Here is a 19,218-nt window from a genome sequence, read left to right on the forward strand (position 1 = left end):
TGATGTCGGAGAGTAAATAGAGACAAATATATTAATAACCATGTAAATCTCTCGGACAAGGTGAGTTATCGAAATGTCACCAGGGTAAGCCTACACGAAACACAACCCTTATTTTAAGTGATTCTAAAATTCCCTATGGGAAAATGAATGACCTTTTATTTAACTAGGCAAGTCAGTTAAGAACAAATTCTTATTTACATTGACGGCCTACCCCAGCCAAACCCTCTCCTAACCCAGACGGTGCTCTATGGGCCTCCCGGTCACAGCTGGTTGTGATACAGCCCGGGATCAAACCCGGGTCCGTAGTGACGCCTCTGTTTGACAGTTAGGTTTTATGGGTATTATGACACCTCCACTGTGAGGCTCTATGGAGGACTGCTCCTCCGACCTAGGGAGTGCCAATATGGCCAATACATAGCGTCAGCAATCCAGGTTTTATATACGTCAATCGTCTAAACCCATGCATCGCCTCAAAATGACAATTTTTTAGGATGTGGTTGTATACGGTAATGTCTACTACGCATGCGCGATGTCCTCAACGGTGTTTGGAAGGGAGGATATAAAGTTGGATCTATTTTTCCTTTGTCATATTGACGCTTGGCTTATCTACGGTGTTCATACGTATCGGTTGTCGTTTATATCAAACGGTGGTTCGTTATCCTGATTTCAGCGACTGCACGGTACGTAACGCTAGCTAGAATTACTAGCCTAGCTGCCACTTGAGCCAAATATGTGCTTGAGCTGTAGGTTAACGTTAGCGAGCTAGCTAGCGTTGTATTCATGAAGGGAGCTTTATACGGTCGGATAGCGACGATCGTTAGTTAGCTGGCTTTGTACTGTAACGTTAGTGTTGCCACATAGTATGGTCTAGCCTTAGTGGTGTTGTAATAGTGGTCGAGTTAGCTGGATTTATAACGCTTATGGTAGCAACCAAGCTAACGTTAGCTAGCTAGCTAACCCTCAAGTGTGGTAGCTAGGTCGCGCGGTAAAGCTGGGTTCACATTCACGGTGTGGTAGGTGTGCTACTTGTTTTTCCTCGCGCCATACGACGTTAGGCTCTCTTGCTCAACTGCTGCATTTGTTGGTAGTGAGTAGCTAGGCTACTATCTTAATTACTAGCAAGAACAATTATAATCCTTCAGAAGTTAGCTAACGTTAGGTACTTGGTTTAATTACAGGTATGTATGATGCTGCTGACTAACGTACCGTTGTCACTCACTGATAATGTGACTTGGTAACGTTCGACTCTAGTTATTACTTTTCGTGTTACAGTTGAATAGCTGCCTGGTCCAGTTTCCCATAGCCATCGTGTGATCGTCAAGGCAGCGAACCCATGGCGGACTCGGTGGAGACGTTCCAGACCCACCTAACCTCGGTCATGGACAGTTTGATCCGCGCATCGGTGTGCGAGATCACCAAACTGTTCCAGGACACGGTGAATGACTATCTGGTGGAAATATCGCTGAACAGGAAGGAAATGGACGCTCTGAAACTCCGACTCCGACTGACGGAGAACAAACTGAGAAATGAACGCAAGTACGGGATGGGGTGGGCAGAGAATCGCCGCAATGCTGGTTTGATAGTGTCTGAGGACGGTGGGCGGAAAAAGCGAAAAATTGAAGTGCCTCGTAAGTGTTCATATTTAGTAAGTACAGCCACAAAAGCATCACGGACCATAAAGTAGTTTATGTATTTGTCTTTCCCTATGTATAAAACTGACATTAAACATCATTCATCATATTATGATTGAAATGTTATGTGATTGCATATCACATCAATACAAGTTGATTTCTTGTGTACCATTAAGTCGAAAGCCTGTAATGCTTGTGTGAAGAGGTGCTTGTTATGTTGGAAGCCATCTGGCAGAGGCTGAGCTGTCTCATCTCTCCTTCCCTCTCTACTCCTCCGCTCTCCCTCCCCCACCTCCTCTTCATTTTCTCTTTCACCTCCCCCACTCCTATCTCCGCTCTCCATCACGACCCCTCTCCTCCCTCCCTCCCTCCCTCCCTCTGCTCTTCATCCTGCCCTCTCCTTCTCCCTGCCCCCACCTCCTCCAATTCTCTATTCCCTTTCCTCTCCCCTTTTCACTCCCACCCCCTCTGCTCTCCTTTACGCTTCCTCTCTCCTTCTCCCTACTCTGCCTCCTTTCCTTCATGCTCTCTCCCTTCCCCCAACTCCTCCACTGTCACTGCTCCCCTCTCACCCCCTCTCCTCCATGCTCTCTCCTGCGCCATGCCATCCCTCCTCCTCCCGCTCTCCTTCAACATGCTTTCTCCCTTCCCCCAACTTCTCCACTTCTGTCACCGCTCCCCTCCATCCTTCATGCCTCTCTCCCGCTCCCTGCCATCCCTCCTCCTCTCCCTGCTTTCCTTCCTCTCCTTCATAATGCTCTCTCCCTTCCCCCTCTATTTATATCACCGCTCTGTCCCTCCCACTCTTTCCTTAATGCTCCCTCCTCCTCCTCCTCACCCCATCCGCTCCCTTTCCTCTCTCCCATCCTCCTCAGGAGGAAAGCAGACGCTGGGCCTTGCCTTTGGAGGCGCGGGGGAGGAAGGAGGAGGAGCAGCCAGGGTAGTAACGGGGGGAGGGTGGAAGGAGGCACGCGAGCTGTACCTCATTCAGTTCCCCGGGGAGGAAGGAGAACTAGAGGAGGAGGGGGGCTGTGTTTCGGGAGAGGGGGAGGAGACGGACAACATCAAAGAGGAGGTGAGGTTTTCCGAGGAGTCTGAATATGTCATTCACTGCATCAGAGACCACTATACTGAACACAAATCTAAACGCAACATGTAACAATTTCAAAGATTTTACTGTCTTACAGGTCATATAAGTAAAACCAGTCAATTGAAATGCATTTATTAGGCCCTAATCTATGGATTTCACATGACTGGGAATGCAGATATGCATCTGTTGGTCACAGATACCGTAATTATTATTTTTTTTAAATAACGTTGGGCATGGATCAGAAAACCAGTCACTATCTGGTGTGACCACCATTTGCCTCATCCAGCGCGACACATCTCCTTCTCATTGAGTTGATCAGGCTGTTGATTGTGGCCTGTGGAATGTTGTCCCACTCCTCGTCAATGGCTGGGCGAAGTTGCTGGATATTGGCGGGAACTGGAACACGCTGTCATACACGTCGATTCAGAGCATCCCACACATGCTCGATGGGGTGACATGTCTGGTAAGTATGCAGGCCATGGAAGACCTGGGGAATGTTCAGCTTCCAGGAGTTGCGTACAGATCCTTGCAACATGGGGCTGTGCAGCATTATGCTGAAACATGAGGTGATGGGCCTCAAGATCTCATCACTCTATCTATGTGCAATCCAAATTGCCATCAATAAAATGCGGTTGTTTTCGTTGTCTGTAGCTTATTCCTGCCCATGCCATAACCCCACCGCCACCATGGGGCACTGTTTACAATGTTGACATCTGCAAACCGCTCTCCCACATGACCCCCATACGCGTGGTCTGCGGTTGTGAAGCCGGTTGGACGTACTGACAAATTCTCTGAAACTACGTGGGGAGTCGGCTTATGGGAGAGAAATAAACATTCAATTCTCTGGCAACAGCGCTGGTGGACATTCCTGCAGTCAGCATGCCGAATGCATGCTACCTCAACTTGAGACATCTGTGGCATTGTGACAACTGCACATTTTTATATGTGTAATGATCATGCTGTTTAAATCATCTTCTTGATATGCCACACCTGTCAGGTGGATGGATTATCTTGGCAAAAAGAGAAATGCTCACTAACAGGGAGAGAAATTGTTTTTTTTTGTGCATATGGAATATTTCTGGGATCTTTTATTTCAGCTCATGAAGCATGGGACCAACACTACATGTTGCGTTTTTATATTTTTGTTCAGTGAAGTTTATCTGCGCGTGGTAAGAGTGAGAACAATGTTTTTAATCTGCTGTGTTTGAGTGACTGACGAACTGCAGCAGTGCTGGTAGACGGCGTGGATGTTGGACAGACACCGATTTGATATTCGGGTGCAGAAGTGCTTGTTCCGAAAGTGCACTCGAGTGTAGAACGTTGTAGACCCTAAACATGAATATAATTTTAGGACGGAACAGTTGTGTATTCTACCAGGCGACTTAAATAATACAATTACTTTTCTTCATGTCATCTTAAACTGTGTAAACATTGTACGTTTACAGAAAATGCACAGTGTAAAACTTGGAACAGTGTTCTTGTGACTTGGGGATACTTATGAAAGTGCACTTTGCATGAAATGCTGGGTGTGCTCGTGAACTCTGCATTAATGTTACTGTGTTGTAGTCCATTGTGGGTAATGTAGTTTTTTTTTTTTTTTTTTTTGCTCTCTGTAGTCCAGTGACATGGTGGAGGGGGGCTACCAGCCTGCGTCTCTGCGGCTGATCAAGGAAGCCCTCAAGATGGACCCGCCCAACCAGAACCGTCATACTGGATCCAGAACCCACAGCGAAGGTACTGACACCAGCTCGGAACCAAAAACATGATAACAACAACTGTTGGATAGAGCAATAACCCCGATGGGAATGCTGAAGTTTTCTTGTAGGTTTCACAGGACACTTGTTAACGCCTTTGGCTCTGTACAGTGTTGTCTGCAGTCCGTTGTTTGTTTGCATGTGCCTTCATAGTACTGCTCCTCTAACAGACCCTCTCCATCTCTCTGCCCAGTAGGAGACATGGAGTTCAGCCCTATGGCCCAGGAGGCCCTGAAGCGGCCCTCAGCGATGAGGCATGAAGAGGAGGAGTGGGACGTGGGGTCCCCTCCAACAGAGGTGTCGGAGGGGGTGCTGAGTGTGGAGGACCTGAGTGGGCTGGAGACGGCCCTGAGGGCAGAGAGGGGGCGCCAGCAAGCAGCCCTAAGGATCCCTCCCACAGCAGGCTCTAACCATGGCTCCATGAGCCCTGACCCGGAAGTAATGGCAGGCAGCGAGTTCAGCCTGGGCCAGAAGTACATTGGTCTGGATGGGTTGGAACAGGAGGGAGCGCTGGGGAGTCCCACACCCTCAGAGAGGGACTCTAGTGATGCCCTGCAGGGTCCTGGTGCCCGTCTGAAGGAACGTGAGAGGGCACTGCCAGGGGGGGCTGGAGGAGCGCTGCAGCCACGCTGGCCCAAGAGGCTGAGGGACAGTGAGGTGATGGAGGAGCAGGGAGGCTCAGATGAGGCCCTGCATCACCCATCTGCTCCGGGTAGCGTGGATGATAGTGGTGAGGAGGAGACCGGAGACCTGATGCATTTCTGCATGCAGTGCGGTGGGGGCTTTGCCAACGAGGCTGAGCTGGAGGAGCACCCCTGCCCCCTGGGGGACACCCACCTGCAGGGAGGGACGGAGGCCACCCTATTCCCCTGCGCCTCATGCGGCCACGCCTTCAGCCATGCCTGGGCCCTGAAGAACCACGAGTGTGTGTGCGCGGCCGAGCGACCCCACCGCTGCGAGCTCTGTGGGAAGGGCTTCACACACTCGCGCTCGCTGGAGAGGCACCAGGTGGTTCACACTGGAGAGAGGCCACACTGCTGCCAGCAGTGCGGGCGGAGCTTTAGTCGCCTAAGCAACCTGGAGAGGCACCAGCGGATCCACACGGGCGAGCGTCCGTACGGGTGCGAGGTGTGCGGCAGGCGTTTCAGCAGGGTAGAGTACCTGAAAAGACACCAGCTGATCCACAGTGGAGACAGAGACAAGGCCGGCAGCGCCCACCAGTGCTCTCAGTGTGGAAAAGGCTTCAGCGAACCCGAGCAGCTCAAAAACCACGAGTGCTTTTTATAGTTTGATAATTGAGATTTACCAGGATTTGTTTGGGGGAGGGGAAAGTTGAAAGAAATTCCTGCTAAAGGTAGTTGCTCCCTAACAGATCTAAGATCATTTTACCCTGGCCTCAATCCTGAAGTTGACCATTAGAAATGCAATCTAAAGCTCTGACCTTGTATCAGTGGTTAGGGACAACTTCTACGTACTCCAAAAAAAGGTGAGAGCTTTAGCTCAACCTGGTCATCCAGGTTGAGCTGAGCTGTCGAATTGTACATGGAGAAACTTGTGTGTTTTTTGTATGTTTCTCAAATGTACATTGTATCTTTATATTATGAAATTTTCACTTTGAATACATCAATCATGGCCTTGTATCTTGACTTTATCAATGATGACGATAACAATTTTGGTATTTTGTACTGTTTGTTTTCTGTATTATTCATCAGGAATAAACACTTGACTTTATTCAGTGACCAATGGTCTCCTTTCATATACTGTCAGTCCTCTCATGTTGTCAATTGCCAACAAGGTTAGTGTTCAGCTAGAAATTGTTTAGTTTCCCCCCCCCCAGACTAGCTGGAATTTAGTATACTACTTTGGTGCTACTGTAGCAAACATGCTACTTCTTGTTGGTGTCATTAGGATTTTAGACGCTAGGTCGCGATGTCTCGCCAAACTCAGCCAGGGAAAATAAGCCAGTGTATCAGCAACACCTACTGATAACGTTCTAGAATAGTGTCCATTCACTGGCAGAAACTAGAGATGTCGACTTTGTCACAGCATGCTTTAATCGTGGGCGTCTTGTTAAAGACCACGGTGGGTGAGATTCTTAAACTACAAGTCCAAGCATGCAGGAGCTTCAAATCGAGATCTGGAGCATATTCATTACACTGACTGTTACAAGCAGGTATATGTAGGTATCACAGGAGGCTGCTGAGTGGAGAACAGCTCATAATAATGGCCGGAACAGAGCATATGGAATGGCATCTAACACCTGGAAACTATATGCCATTCTGTTGACTCCGCTCCAGTCATTACCACAAGCCTGTTCTCCACAGTTAAGGTGCCACCAACCTGTGGTAGGTATATGGTTTGGTAAGCACCAAGTTTTATATTGGTTATTTGAGATTCTCTCGCCAATAGCTATGACAAACATTTTATATTTTGAATCTGGGGAGGATGGAGAACAATCACCTTTTTTTGTGTGAATATTTTTTAAATTCTGATTTCAATATTCCAAAAAATCTAATTCGATACAAAAAATGTGGATTGTTCTCTCTCCACTGATTTCCGTACCATTTTCATTGTCATGACATTCTTGGTTAAATAGCTATTGACGAGAGAACTGAATATCCACTATAAACTAATTTACCTTGGTGCCAAATCAATGTGCTGGCTCTAAAAAGTCATAACACTTTCCTGTGGATATTTTGTCTCGAGCAGCTGAAGGATAAACCGGTAGAGTAAGTTTTAAGTGTGACTTTATTCAACATTCTGGCTTGTAAGGAACATTTCCACAATTTTGCAGGCATTAGTTTCAGGCTGTATATAACATGTACAGCCTGATTAATCAGACTAACTTAATGCTCTCCATCTCTCCTTACAGAAGCAGTACAAACTTCTGTAGTCATATAGTCACACACATACACAACAATTGGTGGTGGACTACAAAGTAAAGGAAGTGTGTTCACATCAGCTCCTCTAGGTCCTTGTACCAGAGCAAAGATCAACTCAAGGTAACCTCGTCTGTGATTTGCATTCATCAGTGACCTTGACACAAGCTGCATGTGAACAAAGGTTTCATTTGTATTTGGAGAAGATTCCGTTCACAGCTGAGAGCTCTGTTGTTTTTTCATTCATGCGGTTATCATACCTAAAAAAAAAAAAAAAATCTATCTGCTTTAATCTTTGCTTGCGTAATTATTCAACGCATATCCTCATTTTCACGAAACATGATATTCTCTAGCAACCATTTAAGCAGATTAGTGATCAGTGGGTGTGTGTGTGTGTGTACTCTAACTGGTGTGAAAACGGTAGCATTTTATTTTTCACCGAATATGGACAGTCCATAACAATCACACTATCTTACTAACATACCTGCTCATCGACATTGGGTGTGAAACTGGCTGATGTGGATGCTGTAGAATAGTCTCCACGGTGTCCAGGGGCAACCGCTTCACATCGTACCCTCGAACAGAGGCCTTTCGCCTGGGGGTCCACCGGTCCAATCTCCCCTCCACTCTGAGGGTCGTTCTGACCCACAGCGGAATATGATGGAAAGTAGGGTCTCGGGCGGGGAGACTAGAGTTTTCGGAGGGGCAGCAGTAGGCAGACCACATGTACTCTGGCACCGCCACTCGGTTGGCCATCCAGCACTCAGAGAGGTATGGCAGTGTCACCACAAACGCCGGCCCCATGCAGTAATCACCCATCCGGGCCCTCATCTCAACCTCCAGCTGAGCCCAGGGGCCTAGAGTTTGAGGCTGCCCGCTGAGGGACCACGTTGCTGAGGGTGTAGGTGGCACGGTGGTCCTCTGGGCCTTAGTGGTGCAGGCTGGGGTTGAGGTGACCCTTAGTATAGGAGGAGCTGGTGTAGTCCTGGAGCACCACCTGGCTCTCCACCACGTTCTGGTCCACAGGGCCATGGCGCGGGAAACAATGCATCTCTGGACTGGTACTGGAGAACGCCAACTTAGAACACACAGAGAGGGAAAACTGAGATTAAACCCAGCACAGAGAAAGATGCTTCAACCTACATTTGTACTTTTTAACAGTGTAATAACATTCTATCACTGGTGATTACTCTGAGCTGTTGGGTATACGAATATAATTTAGAGAAATAAGAACAAACACAGGCCTCAGCTTCAATTATGATCCAGTCTTTTTATTCCTGGAAATCACTAGGTAGTGGTTTGAGTTTAAAGTGGAACTGGCAGCATTTAACTACTTTGCAGATATGAAACAAACAGGAAATCATAATATTAGTCAAAAACAAAATTCACAGTTTATCCTTAAAAAACTTTATAGGAGGCTTTAAAAATGGGTTCTGTTTGATTCAAAATTCCATTATGTAAAGTGAGGCATTGTTAGCAGAATAGATGAATGCATGACTAATATAATTCACCAATACATTTCTTGGTACTTATTGCTATCAGGTTGTAAATCACACAGTGGCAATCTGTCATTCAGGGCAGTTGGGGCACCTGTTTTGAGCCCCCACATTTTTGCCTGTTTCACATGTTATTTTGGCATTAATACATGTCACATATCAGTTTGCAAACAATGTTAAAATAATAATATATCATTGAGTTATTAAAGCCGCATACAAACATTGTTTTCTTGAGTAAGGCATCTCCAAAATGCAGGTGTTTCAGCCTAGCTCAGTGCTTTCTGTAGTGGTGGGGCAAGCCAGCAGAAAATACGGAGTGTTGCGCTGTGATTGGCTCAGTGTTCTGTCACTCACGGGGACACTACGTCACCGCCAAGTCTAAGGGTAGAGCTAGAAAATTCAATCCCCTTGGGTGCTGCCATAGAGTTACATTAGAAGTGCACGAAAAAACAAGCTACGAGTGGGAAAATATGTTTTGAACTCCGGAACTCAGGCCTCTTTCTAGAGTACGACCTGAAGATCACTGACATCATCATGATTCAACCCCCCCACCCCACCCCCGAGTTCCCTGTTGTCTTGAAAGCACCATAAACCCAAAGAATGCCAGACTTTGATGACAACATTTGCCCACAAAGGACCGCAGCGCCACCTTCCTGTTCAAGGGAGCACTGCACAACAAGGGGAGTCCAAAAATATATTGTATGCTGCTCTATAAATTATGTAATATGCCAGGGAGATATGTATACTGTAGCTAATAAAGTAATACTAAGTGTATGTTGTGCAGTAAGCTGTTAGTAGCCCATGTGCCTCAACCTAATAATTTGGTCTATTTTCACCTCTGAATTTCACTACTGTTCTGACTTGGTGGTGCACATGTAGCCTATAACCTGTTTTTGAGAAATGTAATCATTGAATATTGCAAGAACTTTCATTGTTTGCTTATATGCCCCTTTATTTATCCTACGGTTCTGACTTGATGTACAGGGAGAACACTGTATGAACGGCCATGTTCTGAATTATGTCGCTGTGCATTTCAAAAGTGCTGAACAAAGAGTTATATTGACTGCGTCCATCCTAGCTCGCTCATTAATGTCTTAATCGAAATTACGGATTGCCTCTTATCCGCTTGTCGTCCCCTTATGCCATAGTTTATACATCTCAATTGTCAGTAGAAACTACATTTGTTTAAGCAAGTCAGCCATATCAGCTTTGTTTTTTTAAAGGCAGTAAATGAGGCTGAATGAACTGTTTCACTGCCAAGCAAGGCTCCGCTGCCAGTTGTAGTAGAGGTAAGGTGTTGGGACTGCTGTTGGCCCTAACAGTTTGTAGGCACCGTTTGTCACTGTTATAGTGCAATGAATGTATTGTTTAGTGTTCTGTTGTGGCTTTGTTGGCATGCGTCCCACATTTTGTTTGCCACACCAGGATTTACATGCTAAAATCGCCACTGAAATCACAGCTGGCCTTTAGGGATGCACTGTTTCAGTTTCAATGACTCAATATTTTTAACAAAAATGGCCGACTTTAACTAAGGCTGGGAATGTCAATACAATCAAACTAACAATAGCAATGATCACAAGTCAGTTGTAACATGGCTAATAGGTTAGCACACGTGTCAAATACAAGGCACGCGGGCCAAATAGGACACACAAGCGAGTATAAATTTGTCAACCTGTTGAGTCATCTACTGCGCTCGCATCAGTGAACTCAACTTCAATTGCGCTGCTTTCGTGTGTCTGGTTTACAGCGAGCAGCAGAGGGATAGTGTACAGACACATGCCACAAATGTGCCTAATTGGTTTATTAATACATTTTCAAGTTCATAACTGTGCACTCTCCTCAAACAATAACATGGTATTCTTTCACTGTAATAGCTACTGTAAATTGGACAGTGCAGTTAGATTAACAAGAATTTAAGCTTTCTGCCAATATCACATATGTCTATGTCCTGGGAAATGTTCTTGTTACTTACAACCTCATGCTAATCAAATTAGCCTACGTTAGCTCAACCGTGCCGCAGGGGACACACCGATCGTGTAGAGGCTAATTCCCAAACATTCTATTCTGGGAGTGTATATGAACAGATTTTAATAAAATGTCATCTTGCTAAAACGCTGTCATTTCCACTTTAAAAAGGGAAACAGAAACATAATATTTCCCAGATTACATAATAATGACATTACTTTGTTTGAATTGCTTTGGGTGAGAGAAGTCACACTGCTTAAGCACTTTTCTAAGAACTGCTGGCTTCACGCAAACACACCATAAATAAAGTATTTTTCTTGAATTGAGTAGAATAAAATGGAATTGACATTGAATGTAATACACAGTTACACACACAAACATACTGTATACTCACCTGTGGTTCATACATCCACTTGTTTCTGGGCCGTTTGCCTCCGCCAGGGGTAAGTATGTAGGAAGAGTAGAGAGGAGCACTGCTCTGGCATTGGTACAGGCTGGCAAAATGGTACTGGTTCCTATAGCGCTGGCAGATGGGCTGGTACCCCTCTCCCCCTACGGCTGTTGGGGGAGTCTTCATGTAGAAGAACCAGAGGCAGGGGGTGAAGTCACCCACCTCCCCCCAGAGCAGACCTCCAAGACTGGCTAGAAGCAAGAGCAGAGCCCCCCTACATGAGACAGGCATCCTCCTGTTGAGCACTGGGCTGTGTGTGTTATAGAGAAAAGCCTGTGTATCTGTCAGCCGAAACTGGTCACAGACCCTTGTCACTCAGTCAGTCGTTCTTCAGCTCAGTCCACTCCTACCCAAGTCAGTCCAGCTCTCTACAGAGAGCCCTACTCTTTTGTTCACTGTGTGTTGAGGCACCTGTGCAATCGATGGAGAGTGGTCTTTTTATGATGTGACACAGGACTGGTGCACAAGATCAGTCTTTTATACCCAGTGAGCAGAAATTCTCCGGGTGACACGTTCATCTGACACCTCTCATCCCCTTCTGTTTCCTTGAGATGCAACTGAACTTCCCCCTCCTGACCATAGTGTCTTCTGGGAAATATACAGTCCTTCTGGGACACACATGGTCACTACCCTTGACTATTAAGGGCATTTCCATGTAAAGGACCCATGAGCACCAACATGTAAAGTTCATAGGAGCTTATCAAATTGGGTGTCAAATGAAAGCTAAGAGTCTATATTTTTGAGAAATTACGGCACATATTTCAACCATTTTTTATTCGAAAATTTGAAATAAGCAAAGGCTTTGATATCTGGTCAAATAGATGGAAACGGGGTCTTAGACAACATCTACCAGAAAGTCTTAAAAGGTATTAGAAATATATTAAAACACAATAATGTTGAAGTAAAGACCTCTGCCAACTAATATCAACACTTATATTTACTTTTGGAGAAACTATTTGCCTTCTGTAAGATTAAGAAACATTGACTTGAGCCTTGAAATTCCATTACCAAAAACCCACATATCTTGGAGATATTTTATAATGTCTCTCCCTCATGAGGAGGGAGGATAATAAAAGTTCACAGAAGTAACAAGTAATGGTAGACCTATCAATTAGTTATAGTGATTTTACTGATTTTTTAAAATTATTAAGTGATTAAAACTCGTAATTCTGTTACCAAATCCGTAACGTAATTACTGAAAAATCTTTAACGGAATTACTGCAATTGAATTGACTACAATGGGAAATACTGGCATACTGTTATGTTCAGCTCATAACTGTTTTCTTTGTCTTTCCATCATCTGGTGGTCAAAGCAAGACTTTGAAAACAGTCTGGACAACACCTCCCTCTCTCTCTCTCTCTGCCTCTCTCTCTTCTCTCTCTCTCCAGTTAATGCCACGTGTCCTGGCTCTTAATGACTCCTACCATGACACCTACCCCCTACCCTCTTTCCATTTCCTGTAACAAGTTTCCTCGCCCACTGAGCACCGACCGACACCCGACGTCCATGGACGTTGAAAAGTAGTTGAAATTTGGTCAGTCCGTCCTGGTAGGACCAAATCTGAACCAATCATAGACGTCTATGTTTCACAAGACTGGACAGCACAGTACAGAACAGTACAGTCCTGTAAACTAGAGTTCAGTAAAGCACACGAGTGCAGTATAATTAAGCAATACGGCCCGACGGGGTATGGTATACAGTGCATTTAGAAAGTATTCAGACCCCTTGACTTTTTCCACATTTTGTTACGTCACAGCCTTATTCTAAAATGTATGAAATCATTTTTTCCTCCTCAATCTATACACAATACCCCATAATGACAAAGCAAAAACAGTTTTTTAGAAATTTTTGCAAATTTATAAAAAAAATGTAAAACACATTTACGTAAGTATTCAGACACTTTACCCAGCACTTTGTTGAAGCACCTTTGGAAGCGATTACAGCCTTGAGTCTTCTTGGTTATGACGCTACAAGCTCGGCACACCTGTATTTGGGGAGTTTCTCCCATTCTTCTCTGCAGATCCTCTCAAGCTCTGTCAGGTTGGATGGGGAGCGTTGCTGCACAGCTATTTTCAGGTCTCTCCAGAGATGGTCGATCGGGTTTAAGTCCGGCTCTGGCTGGGCCACTTAAGGACATTCAAAGACTTGTCCCAAAGCCAGTCCTTTGTTGTCTTGGCTGTGTGCTTAGGGTTGTTGTCCTGTTGGAAGGTCAACCTTCGCCCCAGTCTGAGGTCCTGAGTGCTCTGGAGCAGGTTCTCATCAAGGATCTCTCTGTACTTTGCTCCCTTCATCTTTCCCTTGATCCTGACTAGTCTCCCAGTCCCTGCCGCTGAAAAACATCCCCACAGCATGATGCTGCCACCACCATGCTTCACCATAAGGATGGTGCCAGGTTTCCTCCAGATGTGACACTTGGCATTCAGGCCAAAGAGTTCAATCTTGAGAGTTGGTTGTCCTTGTGGAAGGTTCTCCCATCGCCACAGAGGAACTCTGGACCTCTGACAGAGTGACCATCGAGTTCTTGGTCACCGCCTGCTCCCCTGATTGCTCAGTTTGGCCACGCGGCCAGCTCTTGGAAGAGTCTTAGTGGTTCCAAACTTCTTCCATTTAAGAATGATGGAGGCCACTGTGTTCTTGGGGACCTTCAATGCTGCAGACATTATTTGGTACCCTTCCCCAGATCTGTACCTCGACACAACCCTGTCTCGGAGCTCTACGAACAATTATTTCGACTGTGGACTGTGGGACCTTACATAGTCAGGTGTGTGCCTTTCCAAATCATGTCCAATCAATTGAATTTACCACAGGTGGACTCCAATCAAGTTGTAGAAACATCTCAAGGATGGTCAATGGAAACAGGATGCACCTGAGCTCAATTTCGAGTCTCATAGCAAAGGGTGTGAATACTTACGTAAATAAGGTATTTCTGTTTTTCATTTTTAATACATTTGCAAACATTTCTAAAAACCTGTTTTCGCTTAGTCATTATGGGGCATTGTGTGTAGATTGATGAGTACATTTTATTTAATCCATTTTAGAATAAGCCTGTAACTTAACGAAAAGGGGAAGGGGTCTGAATACTTTTGAATGCACTGTATGGCCAATGGGTAAGGGCTGTCCTTAGGCACGATGCAACGCTGCCCATACAGTGGGGGAAAAAAGTATTTGATCCCCTGCTGATTTTGTACGTTTGCCCACTTACAAAGAAATGATCAGTCTATAATTGTAATGGTAGGTTTATTTGAACAGTGAGAGAAAGAATAACAACAAAAAATCCAGAAAAACGCATGTCAAAAATGTTATAAAATGATTTGCATTTTAATGAGGGAAATAAGTATTTGACCCCTCTGCAAAACATGACTTAGTACTTGGTGGCAAAACCCTTGTTGGCAATCACAGAGGTCAGATGTTTCTTGTAGTTGGCCACCAGGTTTGCACACATCTCAGGAGGGATTTTGTCCCACTCCTCTTTGCAGATCTTCTCCAAGTCATTAAGGTTTCGAGGCTGACGTTTGGCAACTCGAACCTTCAGCTCCCTCCACAGATTTTCTATGGGATTAAGGTCTGGAGACTGGCTAGGCCACTCCAGGACCTTAATGTGCTTCTTCTTGAGCCACTCCTTTGTTGCCTTGGCCGTGTGTTTTGGGTCATTGTCACGCTGGAATCCCATCCACGACCCATTTTCAATGCCCTGGCTGAGGGAAGGAGGTTCTCACCCAAGATTTGACAGTACATGGCCCCGTCAAATGATGCGGTAAAGTTGTCCTGTCCCCTTAGCAGAAAAACACCCCCAAAGCATAATGTTTCCACCTCCATGTTTGACGGTGGAGATGGTGTTCTTGGGGTCATAGGCAGCATTCCTCCTCCTCCAAACACGGCGAGTTGAGTTGATGCCAAAGAGCTCCATTTTGGTCTCATCTGACCACAACACTTTCACCAGTTGTCCTCTGAATCATTCAGATGTTCATTGGCAAACTTCAGACGGGCATGTATATGTATTCTTGAGCAGGGGGACCTTGCGGGTGCTGCAGGATTTCAGTCCTTCACGGCGTAGTGTGTTACCAATTGTTTTCTTGGTGACTATGGTCCCAGCTGCCTTGAGATCATTGACAAGATCCTCCCGTGTAGTTCTGGACTGATTCCTCACCGTTCTCATGATCATTGCAACCCCACAAGGTGAGATCTTGCATGGAGCCCCAGGCCGAGGGAGATTGACAGTTCTTTTGTGTTTCTTCCATTTGCGAATAATCGCACCAAATGTTGTCACCTTCTCACCAAGCTGCTTGGCGATGGTCTTGTAGCCCATTCCAGCCTTGTGTAGGTCTACAATCTTGTCCCTGACATCCTTGGAGAGCTCTTTGGTCTTGGCCATGGTGGAGAGTTTGGAATCTGATTGATTGATTGCTTCTGTGGACAGGTGTCTTTTTTACAGGTAACAAGCTGCGGTTAGGAGCACTCCCTGTGCTCCTAATCTCAGCTCGTTACCTGTATAAAAGACACCTGGGAGCCAGAAATATTTCTGATTGAGAGGGGGTCAAATACTTATTTCCCTCATTAAAATGCAAATCAATTTATAACATTTTTGATGTGTTTTTCTCAATATTTTTGTTGTTATTCTGTCTCTCACTGTTCAAATAAACCTACCATTAAAATTATAGACGGATCCTTTCTTTATCAGTGGGCAAACGTACAAAATCAGCAGGGGATGAAATACTTTTTTCCCCCACTGTATACCACAAATCCCCCGAGGTGCCTTGTTGCTATTATAAACTGGTTACCAATGTAATTAGAACAGTAAAAATAAATGTTTTGTCATACCGGTGGTGTACCACGACTGTCAGCCAATCAACATTCAGGGCTCAAACCACCCAGTTTATAATGTACTGGATTGTACTATACTGTACTGAACATATCTACTTTACTATACTGAACTTTACTCTACTGTGCTGTGATGACCAAACTCGTGAAACATAGATGCCTATGATTGGTTCAGATTGGGTCTGGTCCGGACCAACCAAAGTGGTCTTGTTTGTGGACGGAGCTCATTCAAATAATAGCCAGTGTGTAGAATAATACCCAAATATGCAAAATAACGATATTGCATATTTCTACCTTTTTGTAGTTATTCAGGATACATCACCATGAACAGAATGATATTCTTATCCATAATTATGCATTTCTAGTGTAGTATAGATCAGGGACCAATGATGTTATTCCGTTTCCATAATTCCGTTACCGGATGTAAATCCATTTCACCTACTGTAGTTCAATAACCCCAAGTAATTTTTTTCAAACTCAAGGTGTCATATCATAGCTGACACTGAGGACTGACTGGGGGACAAGCACTGCCCAGAAGCTGACCATAGAATAACCCAAAATGTGACAGATAACAGGTTTAATTTGTAGACCCATAGGTATTTCCCCGTTCCCCCTTGGTGGGATGGAAGCTGCTGACGTTCAACTGATGGATTTGTTAAAGGTCCAATGCAGCCATTTTATCTCAATATCAAATCATTTCTGGGTAACAATTAAGTACCTTAATGTGATTGTTTTAAATGAAAATGGTCAAAAATGAACAAAAATAGCTTCTTAGTTAAGAGCGATTACTCAAGCAAGAATTCAGCTAGGACTATCTGGGAGTGGTCTGAGTGGGGAGGGGAAAACTGAAAACCAGCTGGTATTGGCAGAGAGGTTTGGAACTCTCTTTCTTATAGGTCTATTAACTAATTTACCACCTGGTGATGTCACCAGGCAGGTCAAAACTCCCACCAAAACAGGCTGAAATTTAAGGTGCTTTTACTCTAAAAGGGCATTATCATCATTTTAACAATTTCACAGTAATATTCCAACCTCATAGTGTGAAAATATACACTGAGTATACAAAACATTAAGAATACCTGTACTTTCCATGACATAGACTGTCCAGGGGAATCCAGGTGAAAGTTATGATCCGTATTTATGTCACTTGTTAAATCCACAGTTTCCTGTGTGTATCAAGAATGGTCCACCACCCAAAGGACATCCAGCCAACTTGACACAACGGTGGGAAGCACTGCAACATGGGCCAGCGTCCCTGTGGAACGCTTTCGACACCTTCCAGAGTCCACGCCTCAACGAATTGAGGCTGTTCTGATGGCAAAATGGGGAGGGGGATGCAGCTCAATATTAGGAAGGTGTTCCTAATGTTTGGTATACTCAGTGTATATAAAACACAGGACAGTCCCGTTTTTGAATGCACTGGGCCTTTAAGTTTCAAGCCTTTAATCAGAGTGCTGACTCATGTACGAGCCTCACATTTTCAAGGCAGTGTTCTGGAACGTTTCAAACCCTCTGGACAACACCTGGTTTAAAGCCTCGTCACAGACCCCTCTGATACACTTACATAACATTATTACAGTTAGGCCTACACTACATTTATGCAGCTCCTATAACACTCTGGCGCCTCCCTCAAATACAACTTCATTAATATTCAAGCATACATTTGATTTCACCTATCTAGTCCTTTTAGATTTCAAACCAAATCAAATGTTATTTGTCACGCGCGCCGAATACAACCGGTGTCGACCTTACAGTGAAATGCTGACTTACAAGCCCTTAACCAACAATGCAGTTTTAAGAAAAATAAGTGTTAAGAACCTATCTACTCAAATAAACTGTAAAAAATAAATAATAATTAAAGAGCAACAATAAAATAACAGTAGTGAGGCTATATACAGGGGGTACCAGTACAGAGTCAATGTGCGGGGGCACCAGTTAGTCGAGGTAATATGTACATGTAGGTAGAGGTAAAGTGACTATGCATAGATAATAAACAGTGCTTCAGGGGGTGCATAAAAGTAGGAGCCAGGAACCTAAATGGAACTGGGCCAGAGCAATACCTGGTTCTCTACGCCTCTGCCCACGGGGCTCTGTGGACATGTAGATGCACTGTTCCCAGAACACTGCCTTGAAAAGGTGAGGCTCGTGCATACCGCCCCAACAGATCCAGGTCAATGCAATCACCATCGCACTGCACACGGCCCTATCCCACCTGGACAAGAGGAATACCTATGTAATAATGCTTTTCATCGACTACAGCTCAGCATTCAACACCATAGTGGCCTCCAATCTCATCACTAAGCCCTGGGTCTGAACCCCTCCCTGTGCAACTGGGTCTTAGACTTCCCCTTCCTGTGCTCCCTGTTTACCCATGACTGCATGGCCATGCACATCTCCAACTCAATCATCATGTTTGCTGACAAAGTGGTAGACCTGATTACCAACAATGACAAGACCGCCTACAGAAAGGAGGTGACAGACCTGGTGGAGTGGTACCAGGAGAATAACCTCTCCTTCAACGTCAACAAAACAAAGGAGCTGATCGTGGACTACAGGAGACAGCAGAGAGAGCACGCCCCCGTCTCCCGTCCACACCGACGGAGCCGCAGTGGAGAGGGTCAAAAGCTTCAAGTTCCTCGGCGTACACATCACGAGGACCTGAAATGGTCCCTTCACACTGACAGTGTGGTGAAGAAGGCGCAGCAGCACCTCTTCAACCTCAGGAGGCTGAAGAAATTAGGCTTGGCCCCTAAGACCCTCACAAACTTCAACAGATGCAGCATCGAGAGCATTCTGTCGGGCTGTATCACCGCCTGGTACTGCAACTGCACTGCCCGCAACTGCAGGGCTCTCCAGAGGGTGGTGTGGTCTGCACAACGCGTTATCGGGGGCACAATCCCTGCCCTCCAAGACACCTACACCACCCGATGTCCCAGGAAGGCCAAGAAGATCATCAAGGACCTCGTATATATGAACATTGTTGTTGACCGGGTGCATCCCTTCATGGCTACAGGGGGGTGTACCTAATAAACTGAGTATGTATGTATTTATATTCGGGACTCTGACGTTGCTCATTCTGATATATCTTCATTTATTTTGGATTATGTGTGTATTGTTATTGTATTGCTCGATA

The 19,218-nt window shown here is 45.1% G+C and overlaps 1 protein-coding gene and 1 pseudogene across 3 annotated transcripts; one reads left to right on the forward strand and one right to left on the reverse strand.

Moving 5' to 3' along the window:
* Nucleotides 1-446: 446 nt before the first annotated feature.
* Nucleotides 447-6,214, forward strand: LOC115205183 (zinc finger and SCAN domain-containing protein 22). 3 transcript variants are annotated; one of them, XM_029770897.1, is made up of 5 exons: nt 447-680; nt 1,273-1,628; nt 2,507-2,706; nt 4,338-4,455; nt 4,669-6,214. In XM_029770897.1, exons 2-5 carry the CDS (start codon nt 1,334-1,336, stop codon nt 5,760-5,762), a joined length of 1,707 nt encoding a protein of 568 aa, XP_029626757.1. In that variant the 5' UTR covers nt 447-680; nt 1,273-1,333; the 3' UTR covers nt 5,763-6,214. The 3 variants fall into 3 exon arrangements, with proteins under 3 accessions (XP_029626757.1, XP_029626758.1, XP_029626759.1); XM_029770898.1 differs by having other exon boundaries at nt 449-680; nt 4,672-6,214; XM_029770899.1 differs by lacking the exons at nt 447-680; nt 1,273-1,628 and having other exon boundaries at nt 2,121-2,706.
* A 1,602-nt stretch (nt 6,215-7,816) lies between these two features.
* LOC115205001 (endonuclease domain-containing 1 protein-like) lies at nt 7,817-11,497 on the reverse strand (annotated as a pseudogene).
* Between the last annotated feature and the right edge of the window lie 7,721 nt (nt 11,498-19,218).

This window comes from Salmo trutta, chromosome 13, assembly GCF_901001165.1.
Source record: "Salmo trutta chromosome 13, fSalTru1.1, whole genome shotgun sequence".
NCBI lineage: Eukaryota > Metazoa > Chordata > Actinopteri > Salmoniformes > Salmonidae > Salmo > Salmo trutta.